The sequence below is a fragment of the Onychomys torridus genome, chromosome 4 (genome assembly GCF_903995425.1).
Source record: "Onychomys torridus chromosome 4, mOncTor1.1, whole genome shotgun sequence".
NCBI classification, from domain to species: Eukaryota; Metazoa; Chordata; class Mammalia; order Rodentia; family Cricetidae; genus Onychomys; species Onychomys torridus.
The window spans coordinates 77,219,798-77,241,654 of record NC_050446.1 but is presented as its reverse complement, the minus strand read 5'-3'; the positions used below and the strand labels follow the sequence as shown (position 1 = coordinate 77,241,654).

Below are 21,857 nucleotides of genomic sequence, written 5' to 3'. Positions count from 1 at the left end.
CAGCTGAGGAATTGCGAGATGAGGTAGCTGTGGATTGTTCTGCTTCTCTGATCTTCAAGCATTCACCCCAGTACCTGGCTTCAGGTTTGTTTTTATTAATAAGACTTTTTAAGATTCATGCTACAAAGAGCAAAACATCCCATAAATAAATAAATCCTATTCCAGAAGCCATCCCTGGAGGTCAGCAGGTGGTTCCACTTAAGAAGCCAGCTTTCCAGTCTAAGGAGCTCTGAAGACAGCCTTACTCTTGACTTCAGATACTGGCACCTCAACTAGCCAGCACTCGGTGTCAACCCTGAGTACCACTCCCCACTGAAAGGAATCCAGAGTCTCAGAAAATGACCAGTTTCAGGCCCCACTGAAAGGAATCCAGAGTCTCAGAAAATGACCAGTTTCAGGCCCCACTGAAAGGAATCCAGAGTCACAGAAAATGACCAGTTTCAGGCCCCGGAAGAGAAATACACATGAACTTAAAATACTTATGAGGACTGAAAAGGGAAGGGTTGTTCAAAAACTATTATGTGGACACGATTTAAAGGCTCTTCACTGGGCAAATTTGAGGCTCGGAAAGGAAAATTAGTTAGACATCATGAAATACGACTGTCACTCCAGCACATGGAAGGTTGAAGCGGAAGGACAGAGACTTCCAGGCCATGCTGTGTGACATCCCGAGGCTCTGTCTCAGAAGGAAACGAAGGAAGGAAAGATTATGCTAACATTATAAGACACAAAATGTTAAAGACTACAGTACAGAAAAAGAGAGATAATGTCACATACTGGAAAACTATAATTGGTAAGTCCAGACAGGCAATATGAATGCAAAGAGTTCTTTCAACTCTGCAGACCTGAAATTATTCTAATTTAGAAGTTGAGAGAAAGAACAAAGAAACAGATCTTTCCTTTAGTAATTTAGCATCCTGGTTCCTAGCATGGATAGCTTGAGACCACGAAACTGTCTTTCTTGAGCAGGAAGATGAAAATGAGTAAGCTCTCTGGGCCCTGGACTCAAGCATTCTCCTGGAGGCTAGAATCTTACCATAGCAATGAATGAAACAATCACATACTAAGTTTTAAGACCACTAGGAGATGAGCTAATACTATCATCAATATAGACAGTTAACAAATTAAGGTGCTATTCCATCTCTCCAGTGCTGAATGTTCTAAAGCTTTAATATCACCTGATGTTTTTGGGTATTGACTGGCCTCTCCCCTTTCCTGCTAAGGCTGGCTGTATGTGGTACTCAGGGAAGGAATCTGCAGGAGTCCTCCAAGAGGTACCCTACAGGAAAAAAGCCCTCCTTCAAGATAAAGACAGATAGAAAGGATTGTTTGGGCGCCATCTACTGGGAGAATTCTGGTACTGCCTTGTAGCTCCTGTATTGTGCCCCAGCCAGGACAGGGCCACCCAACTACACAGTCCCCTCATCACAGAAGGCAGTTTAATGTCCAGCTCCAGATAGGCATTCAGCAGACAGACACATGAATCATTTCAAATTTATGTAGTGAAAGAATGAAGTGTAGGTGGTAAGAATCTAATAGCATAAAATTGGTATCTTCTTGGGGTTGACCTTTCTCCACAGATGGAATTTACCCTCCTGAGGACTCACTGTATTCTGTGATGACCAGCTCAGGCTTCCATAATAAATGCTCCATTTGTGCTGGCAGCTGTGATGACATACAATATGTGCAGAAAGAGACTTTCAAAACAGGCAGAATGCAATCACACCGTCCCATGTGTCCAAGACAGAATCAGAGGCAGAGAGGAATCTGGCCCTTATTCTGTGTGTTTACTTCACAGAATCAATTGCTTTTCATGTTTCATGGTTTTTTTTCACTTTTTATTATGGTTTTTACCTTCCTTTGCTGATTTGTGGCTCTACAACAGAAGAAATCATGTCTGTTTGCTTGTCGTCCTGTGTCCAGCACCCCAGGTGCATTCTTTTGAATGAATCTGCAAACTGATGAATAACATCACAGGCATCTGCTTGACCTGTCTAGTGGGATCACTGTCAGCTCTGAGCCGGCTGTTGTCCTTCAGAGAGCCTGGCTCCTAGAATGTTAGACTTTGCAGCCAGCTATCATACTGTGGCTCAACCCAAGACCCAACCGACAGAGACTTTAGGAAAGGCCATGCATGCGATGTCTCCGGGTACCTGCTATTATATAACTATGCCTTATTGATCCCCTGAATGCAAATACTCTTTCCCTCCCCTCTACCCCAAACATACTTACTCACATGAGGTAAGTGGAGTGCATTTCTCCTTGGCATAAAGTACATTTGCCTACTGGCTGATTTGTAACTTAGCTGTGTGACTTATTTTTGGCTGGTGAGATGTTAATGAATTGATGTGAGCAGAAACTTAAATGTGTTTCTGTGCCTGAATGAAGGGAGTCCTGAATGCCTTCTGCCTTCTGCCTGAGGCTACAGCCCAGAGCTCTACCCAGCCAGCACTGAGCACTCCATCACCACCACCCTGGGAACATCAACCTAGAAATCCCGTTCTTTGACTATAACACCTCTGCTGTCTATGAGGCTCCACTGCTGTACTGTCATCAGATCAGATTGCCTAGCCCAGCAGTTCTCAACCTGTGGGGTGCAACCCCTTTGGGGGTCTAACGACTCTTTCACAGAGGTCATCATCAGGAAGCACAGATATCTACATTATGATTCATAACCGCAGCAAGATTACAGTTATGAAGTAGTAACAAAAATAATTTTCTGCTTGGGAACCACTATAACATGAGGAACTGTATTAAACGGCCACAGCATTAGGAAGGCTGAGAACCCCTGTTCTAGCTCATGACTATCCCCAGTCCCCATTCTGCCTCCACTAGGCTCTTTCTACTTTCATGCTCTTTCCAGCCTGAGGCCATAGTCATGTCTTAGCCAACTCTGGGTCAGCCTAACAGCAGACATCATTTCTGCTCCCATGCAGCTGGATAGGGGCTCTCAGCTACCCTAACTGACCATGTCACCCTCATAGCAGCTCATAGCATCTCCATCTGCATCTCTAGATACTTGTGCATGCCTGACCACACTTGTGGTCCCTTTCCTGCTTCCTACAAGGCAATGTTAAACCTTTGGGACTCTCAAGGCCCAGCCTGACTCCACTCTAATCTCAGCAGAGTGCCCAGTCCCTACTTTTCCTAAAACAACTGACCTATTAAACAGGAATTCTCTAGTAGAAGATAATAATGTGATGAGAGAGAGGGAGAGAGGGATGAAGCAAAAGAACCAGCAGTTAGAGCCCAGCTTGGGCAATATAACATAGCAGGTCCCTACTGAATGGCAGAGACGAATTGCAGACCTTGGTTTCTCAGGGCCTTACCCCTCAGTGCATGACCTCAGGTAAACGCTCATACCTGTATGGAATGGCTTCCGTATCTGGAGTTCTTTGAGTTCCAGGAACGTATTAGGTATACAGTCTTACTGATGCACAAATGTCCACCGATCTCAAGTGCAGCGCAACTCACTTACCAACCCCCGTTTGTGCAGCTGCTCAGAGGGGGAATCAGATAAACGCGAGGTCCCTCACCAATCATCCCGTGTGTCGGGGAGTGGCATCTTACCCTCTAAGCTCCTCTCATAACTTGCTCTCTTTACTCCCACCTGAGCCACTGAATTACCTTCCTAACCATGACCTTCACACGCAGTGCTGATGCTGCTCCAATGGGCCCTCGATATATCCTGGAATGACCTGTCAGATGTCACCTTTCTGGCTGTGTGGGTTAGTTTTTGTTAAACTTGGGAAGAGGGAATGTCAGCTGAGGAGTCACCTCCATCAAACTGGTCTGTGGGCATATTGGTGGGGAATTCTCTTGATTTCTTACTGGTGTGGAAAAGCTCAGTGCATTGTGTGGGGTACCATCCATGGGAAAGTGAGCCTGGGATACATAAGGAGGGCAGCTGAGGAAGCCCGGGAAAGCAAGCCAGTGAGCAGCATTCTTCCATGTCCCCTGCTTCAGTTCCTGCCTTGGCTTTCCTCAATGATGAATCGAATTAAACCCTTCCTCTCTATCCCAAAGTTGATTTGGGTTGCAGTGTTTTCCACAGCAACAAAAGGAGATTAACATACCTATCAGACCATCAATACACCCCAAGAACCCTCCTCCAAACCCAGCTCAATGTCTGAGCTCTGGCACACAAAATTCTCCACCGCCCCTCTCACCGGTCCCCAGTACCACCACATGGATCCAGCCACACCTAACATCACCGCTTGCCTGAAGACGTGCTGCATTTTTATACCCTGGCCCTTCCACTCCCTCTGCCCAGAGTATTGTCCTGTTTTTCCAACCCCTGAGCAAAGCCGTCATTCAACCATCACCTGTCAGAAAATTCCCCTACCTTTGCAACGGCCAGAGGTCGATACAAAAAAAGCACAACCAATCAGAATGCAGAATTGTAGAGCCCAATTCCAGTAGCTAGATCTATAGAACACTCCTACACCTAAAGCTCAGGAATGTTGCGGAAGAGGGGGCAGAAAGAGTGTAAGAGTCGGGGCCAGGGAGTTTGCTCTGAAATTGTGTCTCCTGGTTATGTCAGGTGATACATCCATTAAGTCTCACCAACATGATGGCACAAACAGGAACTAAACAAGGATGACACCAATGAACACACCAAATGATAGAGGAAAACCCATAAAGCCTCAACCCTACATAAAGAACTACAGACAACGGAGGAAAGCTGGGAGTGGGAGAGGTGGTTGTCCCTGGAGAAGAGCACACCATTGATTGTCTAATGCCAAGTGGTCAGCCCTAAAAACATTATACAAGTCACATTATACAGACTAAACAGGAAGAAATATATATATATATATATATATGCAATAATTATTAGTTTTTTTAAAAGGGAGCCACAGATTTGAAGAAGAGTAGGGAGGGGTATATGAGAGGATTTGGAGGGAGAAACTGCAATTAAATCATAATTTCAAAAGAGACCCCTATATGCCTGTCTACGTCTGTAACAATTGTTCACTTAATGATGTTCTCAGAGCACTTAGTCCAGTTCAAGTTCATATCTCATCCTTGGCTTCCCACTTCACCTGAACAGCACCTAAACTCTTTACCTAACTTACCCTCAGGACCATATGTAATTGAATATTTGGCATTTCCAAATAGTCCCACCACACAGTCCCAATATAACCTAAAGCTAGTAAAAACCCTAAAGTTATCTTATTTACATAAATTCCAACAAGAAATCTAAAGCCATGTGTTATAATGATGTTTCTTTCTTTTTGTGGGTGTCCATGTAAAGTGTGTGTGTGTGTGTGTGTGTGTGTGTGTGTACATGCACGCGCATGTGGAAATCAGGGGATCTTGATCTTGGGTGTCATTTCTCAGATACTCTCCATCTTTTTATCTCTGGCTGGCCTGAGACTCACCAAGTAGATTAACCTTGGCCGTCTGCAATCTCCAGGGATCCACCAGTTTCCACCTCCCCTATACCACCATGCCCAGCTTTTTATATAGGTGCTAGAGATCAAACTGGGGTCCTCATGCTTACAAAGCAAGGCACTTCACTGGCTGAACTATCTTTATAGGACACTGTGTCTTTCCTAATCTACTACTGAAAGTAGTTGTTTTTTTTTTTTTTAATATTTTGACTTCTTACCATGGTATCAATTAGAGGCATATGGCAAACATTCAACATGACATATTGAATGTTTCGCTATCTCTAAGCAAAGCACTAAATGCTTCCTATGTATTGATCTCTTTTAATCAGTTCTGTAAGGCAGGCAGCATTCTTCCATATTTTTAAGAGAAGACAGCAACTGTCATTGAGGCTAAATGACTTGCCCAAAGTCATAGGAAGTTACAGGCAATTGTTACTTCAACCCAGGTCTGTGTCATTGCAGAGCTTCTATCCTGATCATTGTCTTTCCACACAGAAGAGCTGTCAGGGTGAAGAATGGGTTATATCCTGCAGCTGAGCTACCTGGGGAAAAAAATGAACAGATCCCCAAATTAAATTTCCTAGAACTCAATTAAAGTGGTGTGGAGGTTTTAAATCTGCAGTAGAGACTGGCACTTTAAAATTTACCAACCTTCTAGAACTGTTTGGTTCACTCTGAAATACAGACAAACCCCTGTCCTCCCCTGGCTATGGTGGCATCTCGAAACTACAAGTGTTTGGCTACAAATTGGGTCCAGTGGTCGGGTCAGCATCACTCCAAACCATCTTTGCAAACTGGGAATGTTGTTCATAGAAGTGAAGCTGACCATCCTAACTGCCTCTGATTCCACTAAAAAGCAAATAAAGAAAGCAGAGCTGCTGAAATCACACAGCAGGGGCATTGCAGTGGATGTAGGCTCTCAGAGGACATCCAAGGCCAGCCATGAAGTGTGTCCTGGCCTGAGAGAAGTGCTAGATCTCTATTCTACTTTTAAAGGACTTTGAAGCTCAGAGAAGAATAACAAAGACTAATCCTCCAAGATCAAGTACTTTGCCAAAGAATTCCCTTCCCGGTTAAAGTGATGTGCTGGCAGTTTGCTGCAGTTTCAAGGATTTAACTCAGGAATTAAGAAATGTATCAAAGAAATTCCTATTTTAAATGCACTACAGATGGCAATAATGGATGCTACTTCACAGTCTGCTGACCAAAGCCACCTCTCATGTTCTCCTGGCACAGACACCGGACCAGGCATGCGTGTGCAACATTTCCGCTTCATTTGAGCAAAAGGCAAACTTGAATACCAGATAGGGAAGCTTCTGGAAGCAACAATCCCAAACGTATGTCCATTATCCACCCTCAAGAGAGGAAAACACATCCTTTGTTTTGATAGTCCTACCTAAAGAGCCTTCTAGCCACAAGCTTTTCAAAACTCAGATTCTAACAAGATAAACTTGAGTTGTGTTGTACGCTGGGACTTGAAAGCTGAGACAAATCAAGATGGAGCTTTGGCGTGTGTGCAGGGCATCTACTTACGCATACAGTCTCCTCCGTACCAGCCTGCTCTGCACTCTGCACAGTAGAATCCCTTCACATAGAAATCATCCAGAGTTCCGCCCCACGAACCATTCCGGCAGCTCTTGCAGTTTTCAAAGATGGTACAACCTGAAACATCCCAAAATATTAGTCTACATGTTTGCACATTCTGAGTCTTCTCGGGAGACAAACTGTATGTCTCTCTTTCTGGGGCACCTGGACCTGGAAAGACTTCAAAGATCTTAGGTGAACCTGCCCATCCCAAAGAACAGGAGAGTCACTGGGATTCAGCAAGGAGTGTGGGGATTTGAGCACCTTCCTGATTGGTGGTGGTTGTTCTAAAGAAAGTCATTCAAAACAGCTTGTAGTGCAGGATGGAATCAGCTAGTGTGGTACTAGTTTTTGCTCTTTGCAAATTTATTTTATGTTTACTGTATAATAGAAAATTCAAGCAAACAAAATAATTTATTTAATGAAAAAGAAAAAAACTAAATGGTATCATCTGGAGAATTCTGATAACAATTTTTTTTTTTTTGAGCTGAGGATGGAATCCAGGGCCTTGTGCTTGCTAGGCAAGCGCTCTACCACTGAGCTAAATCCCCAACCCAACACTCTTTCTTATACCTTGTGGCTGGGAAGATAATCCAGACTTGAGTTCAATCCTAGAGCCAGGTTCATCAAAGAAAGAAAGAAAGAAAGAAAGAAAGAAAGAAAGAAAGAAAGAAAGAAAGAAAGAAAGAAAGAAAGAAAAGAAAAGAAAAGAAAAATAGATAGATAGATAGATAGATAGATAGATAGATAGATAGATAGATAGATAGATGAGCAAGCAAGCTGGGTATAATTATAACTGTATGAATTTGTAATCCCAGTTCTGCAGAAGCGTAGACAAGTAGATATCTGGGGCTCACTAGCCAGTCTGCCTAAACTATTTGGCAAGTTCCAGGCCAGTAAGAGATCATGTCTCAAAAACAAGGATGGGTCATGCCTGAAGTATGACAGCCAATGTTGTCCTCTGACCTCCTCACACATACACATACATGTATGTATGCATACACATACAGCTGAATACATATACACACACAAAAATTAAGTTTCTTCAGTGTACTATGCATTTTGTTTTAATCACCCCGTTTTATTTACAAATGGTAAATACCTTTCAATTAAATATTCATCTATGTCCTGCATTTTATCACAAAAATACAGCATGAAATCAGCCCCCATGGCCAGCTAGCATCTTTCCCTGGGAAGGTTAGGCAGGGAGCCCCCAGAGGAAAAGCACATTAGAGAGAGCTGAGTATTGTTCATGTGTGGTTCTCCTCAAAAGCAAGGTCTCTTGAAGGGTTGTGGGAGGGTGAGAAAATGTAGATTCCTTCTCATTTATCAAAACCTAAGCCCTGTCCTAATGCACTCGCCGGGGCAAGATGTGATTACATAGTATCTACCTCTCAGAATTGTTTAAAAATACATTAACATGTGTAAAGTGTTTGACGCATCGTAGTAAGTACTCTCAGATTATGAACTACTATTGTGCTTTCCCATAATTCCACCTGGCTTATCCTTATCATTGTACACTCCATGCCTAATGTTACCTGCTTATTGCATTCTCCTATAGCAGACTCAATCAAGGAGATATATCTACATCTGCATTAAACACCCGGAACCCAGTTTAGTGCTGAATAAAAATTATCCCAGAGAATGAATGACTAATGAACTGCTGGAGTTTGCTTGAGTTGACAACATGCTTCTTTGCTTTGTGTGTGTGTGTGTGTGTGTGTGTGTGTGTGTGTGTGTGTGTGTGTGTTCTATAGCACTTGGACTCAGTCCTCTTTCCATTTCCTCCTGACTTTGCTTTCCCTCCTACCCAAGAAGCTGAGTTGCTGGTATGATTAATGTGGTTGGCCCATCCTGGGCTCCACAACTGGGCTCCCGGAGCCTTCCACTCACTTGTCACTGAAGAGGTAAATGGACTCAGAACCTGTCCTCAGCAGCCCTGCTAACTCTGTTCCTTGGCACAGCCACACATTGGGGCCCTTAGGTTCCAGCCATAAAACCCATCTTAGAGATGGAGGTGAGCCAGGCTCTGCAGGAAATACACTAGGAAGCTCATAGATTGCCAAAGGGGCTATTGCAGAGCTGCACAGCCTGAAATCAAAGGAATTCACACTGGCACATCCAGGGCGTAGGTTCATCTTTGACACTGATGTCCTCAGATCTTAATTGCCCCTATATCATTTACAACAGCGAAAAGATGATCATTTAAAAAAAAAAGAAAAAAAAGCCTAGACTGCCCTCAAACTTCCTATGTAGCTGAAGATGTTCTGATCCTATTTGCTTTGATCTTCAGAGTTCAGGGATTGATTATAGGCCAAAGCACCAAGCTTATGCAGTACTGGGTGATCAAATCAACCAATTGAGCTATATCCATAGCCCCCCTAAACTAAGACCATCGATTTCTCTCATGACAGAAATGTAATCTGAAGCTATAATTGCATTCCATTTTCCACATATGATGTTGATAAAAATCCAGAAGACATACTTTGTTACAGAAGCTGATAAAACAATACCCTCACATACCCTCAGCATGAGAGCTAAATTCATAGCAAGGAATTAGGCAAAACCTAGAAAACAGCACATTGCTTTCCTTTGAACCCTGACCTCACTTCTAGGAATCTACCTCTAAGATAAACTGAAAAAATACTAATTAATGTGTGCTTAAGAGTATTCACTATAGTGTTGTTGGGACAGGTTGGACTTTCCTAAATCTAAAAATCTAAATTTTTTTAATTCAAATAGGATTTGTGTGTGTGTGTGTGTGTGTGTGTGTGTGTGTGTGTGTGCAAACATGTTACTTCAAGTAAAAAATTCCATAGGCAGGTAATATCTAAAACAAAGGAGATATTAAAAATACTGTATAAAATTACCTCAAACTATGGGTATAAGTTGCGTAAGAGATAAGGGAATTTCACATTTAGCCTTGGGTGCCCCCTCTAAAACACCTTGTTACTTATATATGCAAAATTCTCTAGAGTCTAAAATCCAAAATATGTTGGGTCCCAAGCACTGCAGGTAGTAAATATTCAACTTACAATAGCTAAGGACTAGAAACAGCCCAAGGCCAACAAGATATAGTAATTCACACAATGCAGTCATATGCAAGTGTGAAGAGAAATGAAGAGGATGAATCTATCTGATGTAAAATATCTCCAGCACATATTGTTATGAAAAAAATACTACAAGATAATTAGCAATGTTTATGGTATGTTGTCTTTTGTGCAAAATAGGGAAAGAGAAATAAATGCATGTGTCTATTCCCTTGCATTTTCAGATATAGAAAACAATTAACCTATCTATATATTAGATAGGCAGGATAACACCAAAGAGGAAGCCACATCCATTGATTTTACAGTATAGCATTTTGATTGTACACATCTACTGGCATGCATTCTAAAGTCAAGGGTAACTATAAAGAATCATAACTGTATGCAGTGGGATTATTGGTGGTACAGACCATGCTATTCTTATTTTGCACATTTATAGTATGCTATAATATGAGGCAAATAAGGAACTATATTAATATTAGTAGGAAATGGTTTTTCACCAGGAGAGAAAAATCAAAGTAGTAAACAGCCTTGTACTACTATGTATGGACTTGAGTATTTGCATGCATTGTATTTTTCTTTAAAAAGGGTAGGTAGATGACAGATACTAAAGGGATGACAGATAGATAGGTAGATAGGTAGGTAGAGAGACAGACAGATAGACTGACTGATTTATAGATAGATCTACAGACTGACCACGTCTTTAAATCCAGCACTCAAGAGGTGGATTTTGTTCAAGAATAGCCCGAGCTAATGGGGAGAGCCTATCTTAAAAGCATCAGGGTCTGAGAATGTAGCACAATGGTAACATTCCAGGCATTCTGGGCTTGATTCCTATCAGTGCAGGTGCGTGTGCATGTGCGTGTGTGTGTGTGTGTGTGTGTGTGTGTGTGTGTGTGTGTGTGCTCTAACAAATACCTCACAAAGGAAGAAACTAAAAAATGATTATTTATTGTCTTAGAGTTTCTGTTGCTGTGAAGAGACACCATGACCACAGCAACTCTTGTAAAGGAAAACATTTAATTAAGGTGGAGGCTTATAGTTTCAGAGGTTTAGTCCATTATCATCCTGGTGGAGAGTATGGTGGCATGCAGGGAGACTTGGTGCTGGAAAAGGACCTGCTACATCTTAATCCACAGCCAACAGGAAGTAGGCTGAGATACTGGCCATGGCTTGAGCTTATATGAGATCTCAAAGCCTGCCTCTATAGTGATGCACTTCCTCCAACAAGGCCATACCTACTCCAACAAAACCATACTGTAGTTAAGAGTATTCCTGCCTGGCCCAGTCAGGACAAATCTCTCTTACCCGCCAGTCCCACAGTCACTCAGACCCAACCAAGAAAGCACACAGAAGCTTACATTGTTTACAAATTGTATGGCCGTGGCAGGCTTCTTGGTATCTACTACTTCTATCTTAACCCATTTCTGTTAGTCTATACTTTGCCACATGGCTTGTGGCTTACCGGTGTCTTTACATGTTGCTTTTCATGGCGGCGGCTGGCGGTGTCTCTCTCCAACCTTCTACTTCCCAGAATTCTCTTCTCTCTTGTCCCGCCTATACTTCCTGCCTGACCACTGGCCAATCAGAACTTTATTTACACAGAGCGATATCCACAGCACCATACCTCCCAATAGTGCCATTCCCTATGAGCTTATGGAGACCAATTACATTAAAATTACCACACCTATCAACAATGACAATCCAAAATCCAGGAATACCCACCCCCCCAGCACCCAGACTGCACTCTTAGGATAAGAGTTTCTTGGAGAAATAGCTGATGAAAGATCTGGGCTGGGAATACATATGAAATCTGAAAGACTTGTTCATGATAGAAACCCAAGAAGCCTTCTAAAACTAGTGTGATCACACAGTGGACATGTCTGAAGGACAAGGACTAAAGAGACTCTCAGTGACCAAAAATGGGATCATGTACATGCTAAAGAAGGTAATACCTGAAGTTGATAAACTATAAATATACACAAACTGCAGTTCCCAAGGACACACACTGAGACTCCTTGGATCCCCAGTGGTGGCTGCTAGTGCATCGGCTCACTGCTCTGAAAAAGAATTTCAAAGCAGCCTTCTTCCTTTGCCTTGCTCGCCTTTCAGGGTTGCAGAGTGATTCCTGTGGGACAGTCCTTCACTCCCCAGAGCCAGTGATAACTCCCAGAACCTCCGAAAGAGAGACTGCAGATCCTGGGTGCTGCCTGTTGGTTATCATGTGACTGACTGACCCCCCACATCACCTCATAATAGCTGAGGCTACCCTGTGGTTACCCAACAGCCAACACAGGTCTCCCTCAAACTGTTCAAAGTCAGGCAGACCATGACTAGTGTCCCATAATAGAGGAATCTTGAGGCATTGTTCAGCCATTTCTCCACAGCCCCTCTCGCCTGTCAGGGAGTTGGGGTGGTAAGTTTCCTTTCTGAACTCAGTTGTGCAGTTCTACTGAAGCCAATCCTGTTTTCGTTTTCAAAGCTATTCTCTGTTTTTAAAGAAGGGAGAAGACAAAAAGGAAAGAAATTTCACCAGCACAGTTTTGATATTTCATTCTTCAGCCTTCAGAAAGCTCGCTGGGCAGTCTCTGTGCCCCCCATCTGACCTTTCACAGAGGGACAAGATGAGCCTCCTGGGGTGAGGGAGTGGGAGGCAGAGTGTAATGCAGCAATAGTTTCTTGTTTTTCACTCTGGAAAACGTTCAGTGCTGGTCACAATGGAAACGTGGTGAGAGGCTCGGCTTCCATCGTCCTTGATTTCTGCTCTTCCCGCCCAATTCCAAACTATGGCCAATTCCACTCCGTGATGATTCTCAGCCCTCTCCCTAACTCTATCCACCAGCCTCTGACCTTCATTGCAGCCCCCATTAATTCCCTCTTGCCCCTCATCCTGCCCTCCTCCAGGTTCTTTCTCCATCTATAGCTAAAGAGAAATTGCTTTTAACCTTTCCCAAAAAGATCTCCAATAGCCTGAATCTCATAGCGGGGCTTTGGGAACAGCCCTTCCTAATTTGGCTCCTGCTCTTTCTTTCAAATTGTTCTCCCTTAATATCTCCTTGTTTGTCTCCCTTTGCTCACTTCACACAGCACACACTTGCTTGTATTGCCAGAGGAAGCTTTCTGGGATTCTCAAAGCCTCATGCTTCCTCTTGACATAGGTTCTTTGCACATTCCGTCAACAGCTGAGCCACTCCCCCAGCTCCTCTTGAGTCTACTGTGCAGAATACACATCACATCGCCTTCTAAACAAGTCTTCATTGATCTTGCCTCTGCCTCACCCCATTCTCATCCCTGTTACCATGGTACCCTGGGCATTTCTACCACAGTACTCACATAGAACCAATCGCAGCTCCCTGTTCCCCACCTTCCCCACCAGGCTATAAGCTCTGACAATGTTGGGCATGTGTCTTTAAACAAAATGGCTGGAGAGATGGCTTAGTGGTTAAAAATGTATACTGCTCTTGCTGAGTTCAGTTCTGGCACCGATGCCAAAACTGCCTGAAACTCTGGCTTCAGTGGATATGACACCCTCTTCTGACCTCTGTGAGAATGTGCATGCACACATACATACACACAAATAAATAAATTAAAATTTTAAGTTGAAAAAAATAACAACAGAACCATCACATTGTCCTCTCTGTACCTGCCTAAGAGTTTCTCATTCTGCTTGCTAAGTGAACAAATGTGTGGACAAACTCTCAGATTTCCAACTTGATCACTGAAAAGAATACTAATTCTTCTGATTCTTTTTCCTGCAGTCAGACTTAGCTGCATTGTGTTACTCTTAATAACCGTGGCGCCATGTGGGAGTCCAGCTCTGACCTGCTCCCACCTTTCAAAGGGTTCTTGGGTGGAGGAGAGAAGAATGGGGAAATATTAGGTAGAAATATAGATGGAGACAAGGAGAAAGACAGAAACACAGCACAGCTTCAGGAGGGTCCTGGGTCAATACCCAGCTTTACTCAAAAGGGCTTTTTATAATAAGCAAAAGATCTTCCCCTTATAAGATCAAAACACACCCTACAGCCAAGTGTAGACCCTTCCAAACACCTGGCAATGATGCCCATGACAAAATCATCCCATTATGCAGCACTGCCAGGTAAAGCAAGCTCAGATTCTCTGACCCCGAGTAAGGTCTCACTAGATAGCCTCTGTGGGCTCCCACAGCACCACAGCACTGGATGGCTGTCTGTCTGCTGCAATCTAGACATTCACTCTGATAATGTAATGACAACTTGTGGTGTCCCATTGCACACTCACCTGGGTGAATCAAGCAGGAGTCACACTCATTGTCCTCATTCCTGCAACACGGGATGGTGTAACCCACCACTTCCTTCTTTCCTGGGCAGACACACTCAATTTGATCATATTCACAGCACTCTCTACACATGATGTTCCACTCAGCTCCAGGGCAGGCTTCATTAATGACGGTGTATTCTGCATTGGGAAACAAGCAGGTGAGGACAGGGCCTAGCAGACATGGGAAGACTCACAGACATATTACCATGAGGAAGCAACCTTACCCTACCAGAGTGTCATCTTGTCTGAATGAGAGGCACTGATGTAACCTCTTCTTAGGCCAGTGTCTCCAAAGTGAGGTGACCTATCCCAAGGGGTATTCAAAGCCATTAATTGGTATACAGATGAAATTTGTTCTTTTTTCACCTTATTTTTAGTCTTTAAAGAATCATGCTTCAAGTGCTGTTGATGTAACTCACTTGGTAGAGTACTTGCCTATCTAGTATTCATGAAGCCATGGTTTTGATCCCCAGCACCACAAAAAAGGGGGTGTGGTGGTGCATACCTGTAATCACCAGTGTTTAGGATGTAGAATCAGGAGGGTTATGAATTCTGGGCCATCCTCGGTCTACATAGTTAGTTCTAGGCCAGCCTGAACTACAGGAGACCTTTTCTCAAATAAATAAACAAATAAATTGTAAAAGCATGCTTCAGCAAATACAAATAGACAAGGAGTAGAATGTCTTTATAATCAATGCAAATCCCTTAGGTTCTGAATTTGCTGTTTCAGCTGTGTTGAAGATTGAAACCAAAGCATTCATCACCAAACTGCAGTCCCTCCTCAGTCCTCATATCTATTTTTCTTGAGATATGTCTAGCCACTGTCTAGAGCTGCACGTGTTGCTCACTGCACAACACCAAGAGAGACCACTCAAATGCAGGGTTACAGAGGGGAGCCTGGCAGTGGGGCCCATCAGAAAAGCCCAGAGACCATTCTCTAGATGGGGACATTCAACTGCAAGGCCGGTGGCCAAGTGGAGACTATGCCATTGTTTCCAGACTTGGTTCTTCAGTGTTGCAGCATGCCATAGTCATAGTATCTTCAAATATAAAAGCAACAGAGAAGACAACAAGTACCTTCATTAGAATGTTTGGGAGAATGTCAAGGGTGAAGTCAGTAACCCAACTTAGTACAAGCATGCATTCTTTCTGGGAGAAGAAGTATTTGCTTGTGGGTGGGATATTTTTCCTTTCAATTTCTTCATTTCCTTTTATATATCCAAAAATATACCTTATTTTTGAAAAAAATAAAACCATCTGGCAAAATCTATAACAGGGATCAGCTGGCAGCTGCAAAGAGAAGCTCGGGCTAAAACACAGACCTGCTGGCTTGTATTTAGTCTTCTTGTTTTCCTTTTTCCCACTCTCCATTTCCAAATGCATAAGATGATAAAAGCAGAAGTGGGTCGAGTATTTAAGGAAGAAAGTGTATCTGCTGGGCAAGATCCCATGAAGCCTTCCCTAGAAACTCTCTGCAGGGATCCCTAGCATGCATCATGCCTAGCATCTGTGATGACTTTGAGACCTTTGAACCTCATAGTTTAGCTCTCTATTTTTCTCCCCCAGGTTTGGAAATTTCAAAACAAGATTGGTCACTATTAATTTACCAAATAGAACCATAAAGAAAAAATTCACCATCTACTCTCAGGCTCAGGCTAAAAGAACATTCTAGAAACATGCAAAAGAATTGCTTGTTTATTTATGGGACACTTCATTAAATTGAGTAAGTCTAGTGTTATGAAAGATTGGCTTTCTTTCATCCTTTTGCACTAACATTGATGGTTCCGCAATGACCCTCGCCTTGGCAATAGACTGACATGAGGCTTTGTTTTGGGAGCTCTATGCTCTGCTCAGCTGTGCCTCCATGCTCTTAGCCCAACTTCTGAAATCCAGATTGAAAGAGAAAGTGAACACAGGGTGATGTGCAAGGGCAAAGCACATGATTCCGGATTCATCAATGAACTTCTATTTTTTATTATTAGGTTTTATTCCTTAATAATTTCATACTGTATGTTTTTATCATGTTCTACATCATCTAGTCCCAGATCCTCCCCTCTCTACCACCCAGCTTCATGTTCTTTATCTTCTTAAAAAAAGAAAAGAAAAGAGCCACTAAAAGCCATGGAGTCCAATCCGTGTTGGCCAATTACTCCTGAGCACGGCGCTTGTCCTGGAGTGTGGTTGGTATACCCAGTGTCACTCCATTGGAGAAAACTGACTTTCACTTTCCTAGCAGTTATCAATTGCAAGTAGCTTCTTGGCTGGGGTGTGTAGCAGGAATCTTAAAGGTACTTATTAATAAAAAACAAACTTGGAGCTGGGTATTGGGGTGAATGCTGGAAGATCAGAGAAGCAGAACAAGCCACAGCTAACCTTGCCTCGCCAGTTCCTCAGCTGATCCTGTTTCCTCAGACTGGAAGCCTCTGAGTCCTCATCCAAATGAATCTCATCTGAACTGCTTCTCGAAAGCCTGGATCCTTAATGAGACAAATGCTTCTAGTTTCTGGTCTTCACAACTTATATACCTTTCTGCTTTCTGCCATCACTCCCTGGGATTAAAGGCTCACTTTCTGAGATTAAAGGTGTGAGTCACCATGCTTAGTGGTATCCTTGAACACACAGAGATCCAGGAAGATCTCTGCCTCTGGAATTCTAGGATTAAAGGCGTGTGCTACCACTGCCTATCCTCTATGTTTAATATTGTGGCTGTTCTGTTCTCTGACCCCAGAAAAGTTTATTAGGGTGCACAATATTTTGGGGAACACAATACCACCACAGGGGTGGCACTTTGTACCTATGTCCCTTTCTTCCTACTGGGATTATGTCTGGCTTACACTTGCACAGGTCTTGTGCATGATGTCACAGTCTCTGTAAACTCCTGTGCACCTGCCCTGTTGTGTCTGGGAAATGCTATTTTCTTAAAAGCATCCAACCCCTCTGGTTCTTATAGTCTTTCTGACCCTTCTTGCACATGATCCCTGAGCACTGAGAGGAGGGGCATGATAAAGACACCCCATTCAGGGCTGAGCACTCCAAAGTTTCTCATTCTCTCTACATTGTCCAGTTGTGGGTCTCTGTGTTAACCATCCACTGCAAGACAAGCTTCTCTGATGGGAGATGAAGAGTGCACTCATCTACGGGTATAGCAATATGTCATTGGGAAGGTCTTTTGTATAAAATTACTATTATTTACACAATTTTTATATACAGAATATACCTGCTTTCTTTATAACAAGAAAATTTACAAATGATGGCTATTGCTATTCTTTCATCAAAAACTTCTTCAAGCAAGAAGTTGGTAACTTGCATTTAGAATAATATGGTGGTAAACAATGGATATTAATATTTTTCTGTGCCTTAATCATTTATCAACAATTAGACTTTTAAACCATGATTGGCCATCTGCTACGATGTCTGTGATCAGGAGGAAAAAAACTCAAAAAAGAAAGACCTTTAATCACATCTTCTTGAGATTTATAAAACAAATTCTTTGCAACATATTTACATCCTAGATCTTTCCACCTTCTAAGGTAAGTACACTGATTATGTTTCTTTTTCCCAATATCTGTTTTGAAGCTGTAATAATCGGATAATTTGTCGACTAATTTGATTCTCTGTACAAGGAATGCCCTTATTTTCTTTATACAATAAATTACACCTCTCATAAAATTAGTTTATTACAAAAGAACAAGAGACAGAGGCTTAAAACAGTAAATATTATACAGGGATATGTAATAATTTCCTCAGTCTCAGTAATCTAACCCAAGTAACATTAAGGGAAAAATACTTTTCAGAACATAAAATTTTTTTAATTTACAAAAATGACATTGAAATAGCAATGTGAATTACTCCCATGATTTTGTGGCATTACTCACATGAAATAGATGCACACTTTTGAGAATTTCCATCTAATTTATAGTTCTTCCTTCATAACAAAGACGTTAAACCATCAATTTTACTCTAAGCCACAAAAAGAGAAATGCACTCACAGCAAGTTTCAGTGAATGAGTATCACTCTTAGACTCACTGAGCCCTAGCCTCTTTTGCTCAGAAACTTGAAAACTGGCCACCTTTTTATCAATGCACAAAGATGAAAATTACCTAGATGTAAAAATATTTTTCCAATTGAAACACATTCAAAGCAGTGCTAAGAGGAAAGTTCATGGCACTAAGTACCTACATTAAAAGAGAGAGAGAGAGAGAGAGAGAGAGAGAGAGAGAGAGAGAAACAGAGACAGAGAGACGGAGAGACAGAGATCTCCCTAGCAACTTAATAGCACACCTGAAATTTCTAGAACAAACAGATGTAACCACACTCAAGAAGAGTAGACTGCAAAAAACAATCAAACCGAGGACTAAAACAAGTAAAATGGGAACAAAGAGAACAAAACAGAATCAAATGATACAAAGAATTAGTTCTTTGAGAAATCAACAAGATAGACAAACCCTTATCCAAACTAACTAAAAGACAGAAAGAGACTATCCAAATTAACAAAATTTGAAAACAAAATAAGGAACATAGCAACAAACACTGAGGAAATCCAGAGAATCATAAGGACATACTTAAAAAAACCTGTACTCCACAAAATTGGAAAATCTGAAAGAAATGGACAATTTTCTTGATGGATATCATTTATCAAAGTTAAATCAAGATCAGATAAGCAATTTACATAGACCTATAACCCTAGTGAAATAGAAGCAGCCATTAAAAATCTCCCAACCAGGAAAGAAAGGAAGGAAGGAAGGGAGGGAGGGAGGGAGGGAGGGAAAGAAAGAGAGAGAGAGAGAGAGAGAGAGAGAGAGAGAGAGAAAGGAAGGAAGGGAAAGAGAGAGAGAGAGAGAGAGAGAGAGAGAGAGAGAGAGAGAGAGAGAGAAAGAAAGAAAGAAAGAAAGAAAGAAAGAAAGAAAGAAAGAAAAACAACCCAGGGCCAGATGGTTTTAGTGCAGAATTCTACCAGACTTTCAAAAAAGAGTTAACACCGATACTCCTCAAATTATTCCACAAAATTGAAACTGAAGGAACATTGACAAAATCACTTTATGAGGCCACAGTTACTTGGTATCCAAACCACATAAAGACCCAACAAAGAAAGAGAATTACAGATCAATTTCCCTTATGAGCATATATACAAAAATATTCAATAAAATACCTGCAAACTAAATCCAAAAACACTTCAAAAAGATCATCCCCATGACAAGAAGGCTTCATCCCAGAGATGCAGGGATGGTTCAATATATGAAAATCAGTAAATGTTAATCCACCATATAAACAAACAGAAAGAAAAACAACATGATCATCTCATTAGATGCAGAAAGAGCCTTTGACAAAATCCAACACTCCTTCATGATAAAAGTCATAGAGAGTTTAGGGATACAAAGAATATGCCTAAACATAATAAAGGCAATTTACAGCAAGCCTATAGCCAACATCAAATTAAATGGAGAGAAACTGAAAGCATTTCCACTAAAATCAGAAACAAGAGAAGGTTGTCCATTCTCTCCATATCTATTCAATATAGTAGTTCTACAGCTAGAGCAATAAGACAACTGAAGGAGATCAAGGGTATACAAATCGGAAAGGAAGAAGCCAAAGTATCTTTATTTTCATAGAATAGGATGCATAAATGACCTTAAAATTTTTCACCAGGAAACTCCTACAACTAATAAATGCTTTCAGCAAAGTGGCTGGATACAAGATTAACTTTTAAAAAAAATCAGTAGCCTTCCTTTATATAAATGACAAATGGACTGAGAAAGAAATCAGGGAAGCAACACCTTTCACAATAGCCTCAAATAATATAAAATATCTTGGGATAACTCTAACCAAGTGAAAGACTTGAATGATTAAAAACTCCAAGTCTTTGAAGAAAGAAAATGAAGATATTAGAAGATTGGAAGATGGCCCGTGCTCATGGATCAATAGGATTGACATAGTAAAAAATGGCCATCTTACCAAAAGCAATCTACAGATTCAATGCAATCCCCATCAAAATCCCAACACCGTTTTTTACAAAACTTGAAAGGATAGTTTTCAACTTCATATGGAAAAACAAAAACCCAGGGTAGCTGAAACAATCCTGAAGAATAATAGAAGTGCTGGAGGTATCACCACCTCTGATTTCAAGTTATACTACAAAGCTACAGTAATAAAAACCACATGGTATTGGCATAAAAACAGACATATTGATCAATGAAATCAAATTTAAGGCCCAGACATAAATCCAAACACATATAGGCATGTGATTTTTTTTTTTTAATAAAGAAGCCAGAAATACACACTGGAAAACAGACAGCATCTTCAACAAATGGTGCTGGTCAAACCAGACATCTGCATGTAGAAAAATACAAATAGATATATATTTATCACCCTGTACAAACTTGAGTTCAAGTGGATCAAAGACCTCAAAATAAAACCAGATGCACTGAACCTAATAGAAGAGAAAGTGGGAATACCCTTGAGCACATTGGAACAGGGGACTACTTCCTGAACAGAACACTGATAGCACAGGCACTAAGATGGACAATTAACAAATGGGACCTCATGAAACTGAAGAGCTTCTGTAAAGCAAAGGACACCATCATTCAGACAAAGCAACAGCCTACAGAATGGGAAGAGATTTTTGACCAACTCCACATCCAATAGAAGACTGCTATCCAAAATATATAAAGAACTCAAGAAACTAGATATCGAAAAATCAAATAATCCAATTAAAATGGAGTACATATATAAACAGAGAATTCTCAATAGAGAAATCTCAAATAGCTGAGAAACACTTAAAGAAATGTTCAACATCCTTAGCCATCAGGGAAATGCAAATCAAAACTACTTTGAGATTTCATCTTACATCTGTCAGAATGGTTAAGATCAATAACACAATTGACAGCTCATGATGGCAAGGATGTGGAATAAGATAAATAACTCATCCATTGCCAGTGGGAGTGCAAACTTGTGCAGCTGCTATGGAAATCAACATGGCAGTTCCTCAGAAAGTTGGGGATCGATCTACCTCAAGACCCAGCTCTTGGGTTTATACCCAAAGGATGTTTCATCCTATGACCAGGATGCTTTCATTGCAGCTCTATTCACAATTGCCAGAAGCTGAAAACAAGCTAGATGTTCCTCAACAAAATAATGGATAAAAAACATTTGGTGCATTTACACAACACAGTATCACTCAGTTGTTTAAAAAAAAAAAAAATGACATCATGAAATTTTCAGGCAAATGGATGGAACTAGAAAAAAATCATCCTGAGTAAGGTAACCCAGGCCCAGAAAGATAAATGAATATTAGCTTATGTGTGGATATTAGCCATTAAATAAGGGGGAAATAGAGTAGATATTGAAGGTGAAATGGGAGCAAGCGGGGATGAGAATAGGAAGGTAAGGTGGGGATGGAGAGGGGAGATAGGGTTGAGGGAGGGAATTCAGGGAGAGTCAGCCAGGATTGAATGTCATTTGAAGGATGACATGGAAACATAGTGCAGTGGAAACTGCCTAAAATACATGAAGGTGATCCCAATGAGCTCTTCTAAT

General features: G+C 41.5%; 1 protein-coding gene across 3 annotated transcripts in view; it reads right to left on the bottom strand.

The window, feature by feature from the left end:
* Pamr1 (peptidase domain containing associated with muscle regeneration 1) overlaps window positions 1–21,857 on the bottom strand; it is an 86,674-nt gene that overhangs the window by 44,634 nt on the left and 20,183 nt on the right. For 2 of the 3 annotated variants that reach the window (XM_036186095.1, XM_036186094.1), the window contains 2 exons: window positions 14,285–14,461; window positions 6,927–7,055 (listed from right to left, as the gene is read on the bottom strand). In XM_036186095.1, the coding sequence (XP_036041988.1) occupies window positions 6,927–7,055; window positions 14,285–14,461 (306 nt within the window). Of the gene's footprint in view, window positions 1–6,926; window positions 7,056–14,284; window positions 14,462–14,547; window positions 14,613–21,857 lie in introns of those variants that run through there. The other variant, XM_036186097.1, reaches the window with a different exon arrangement.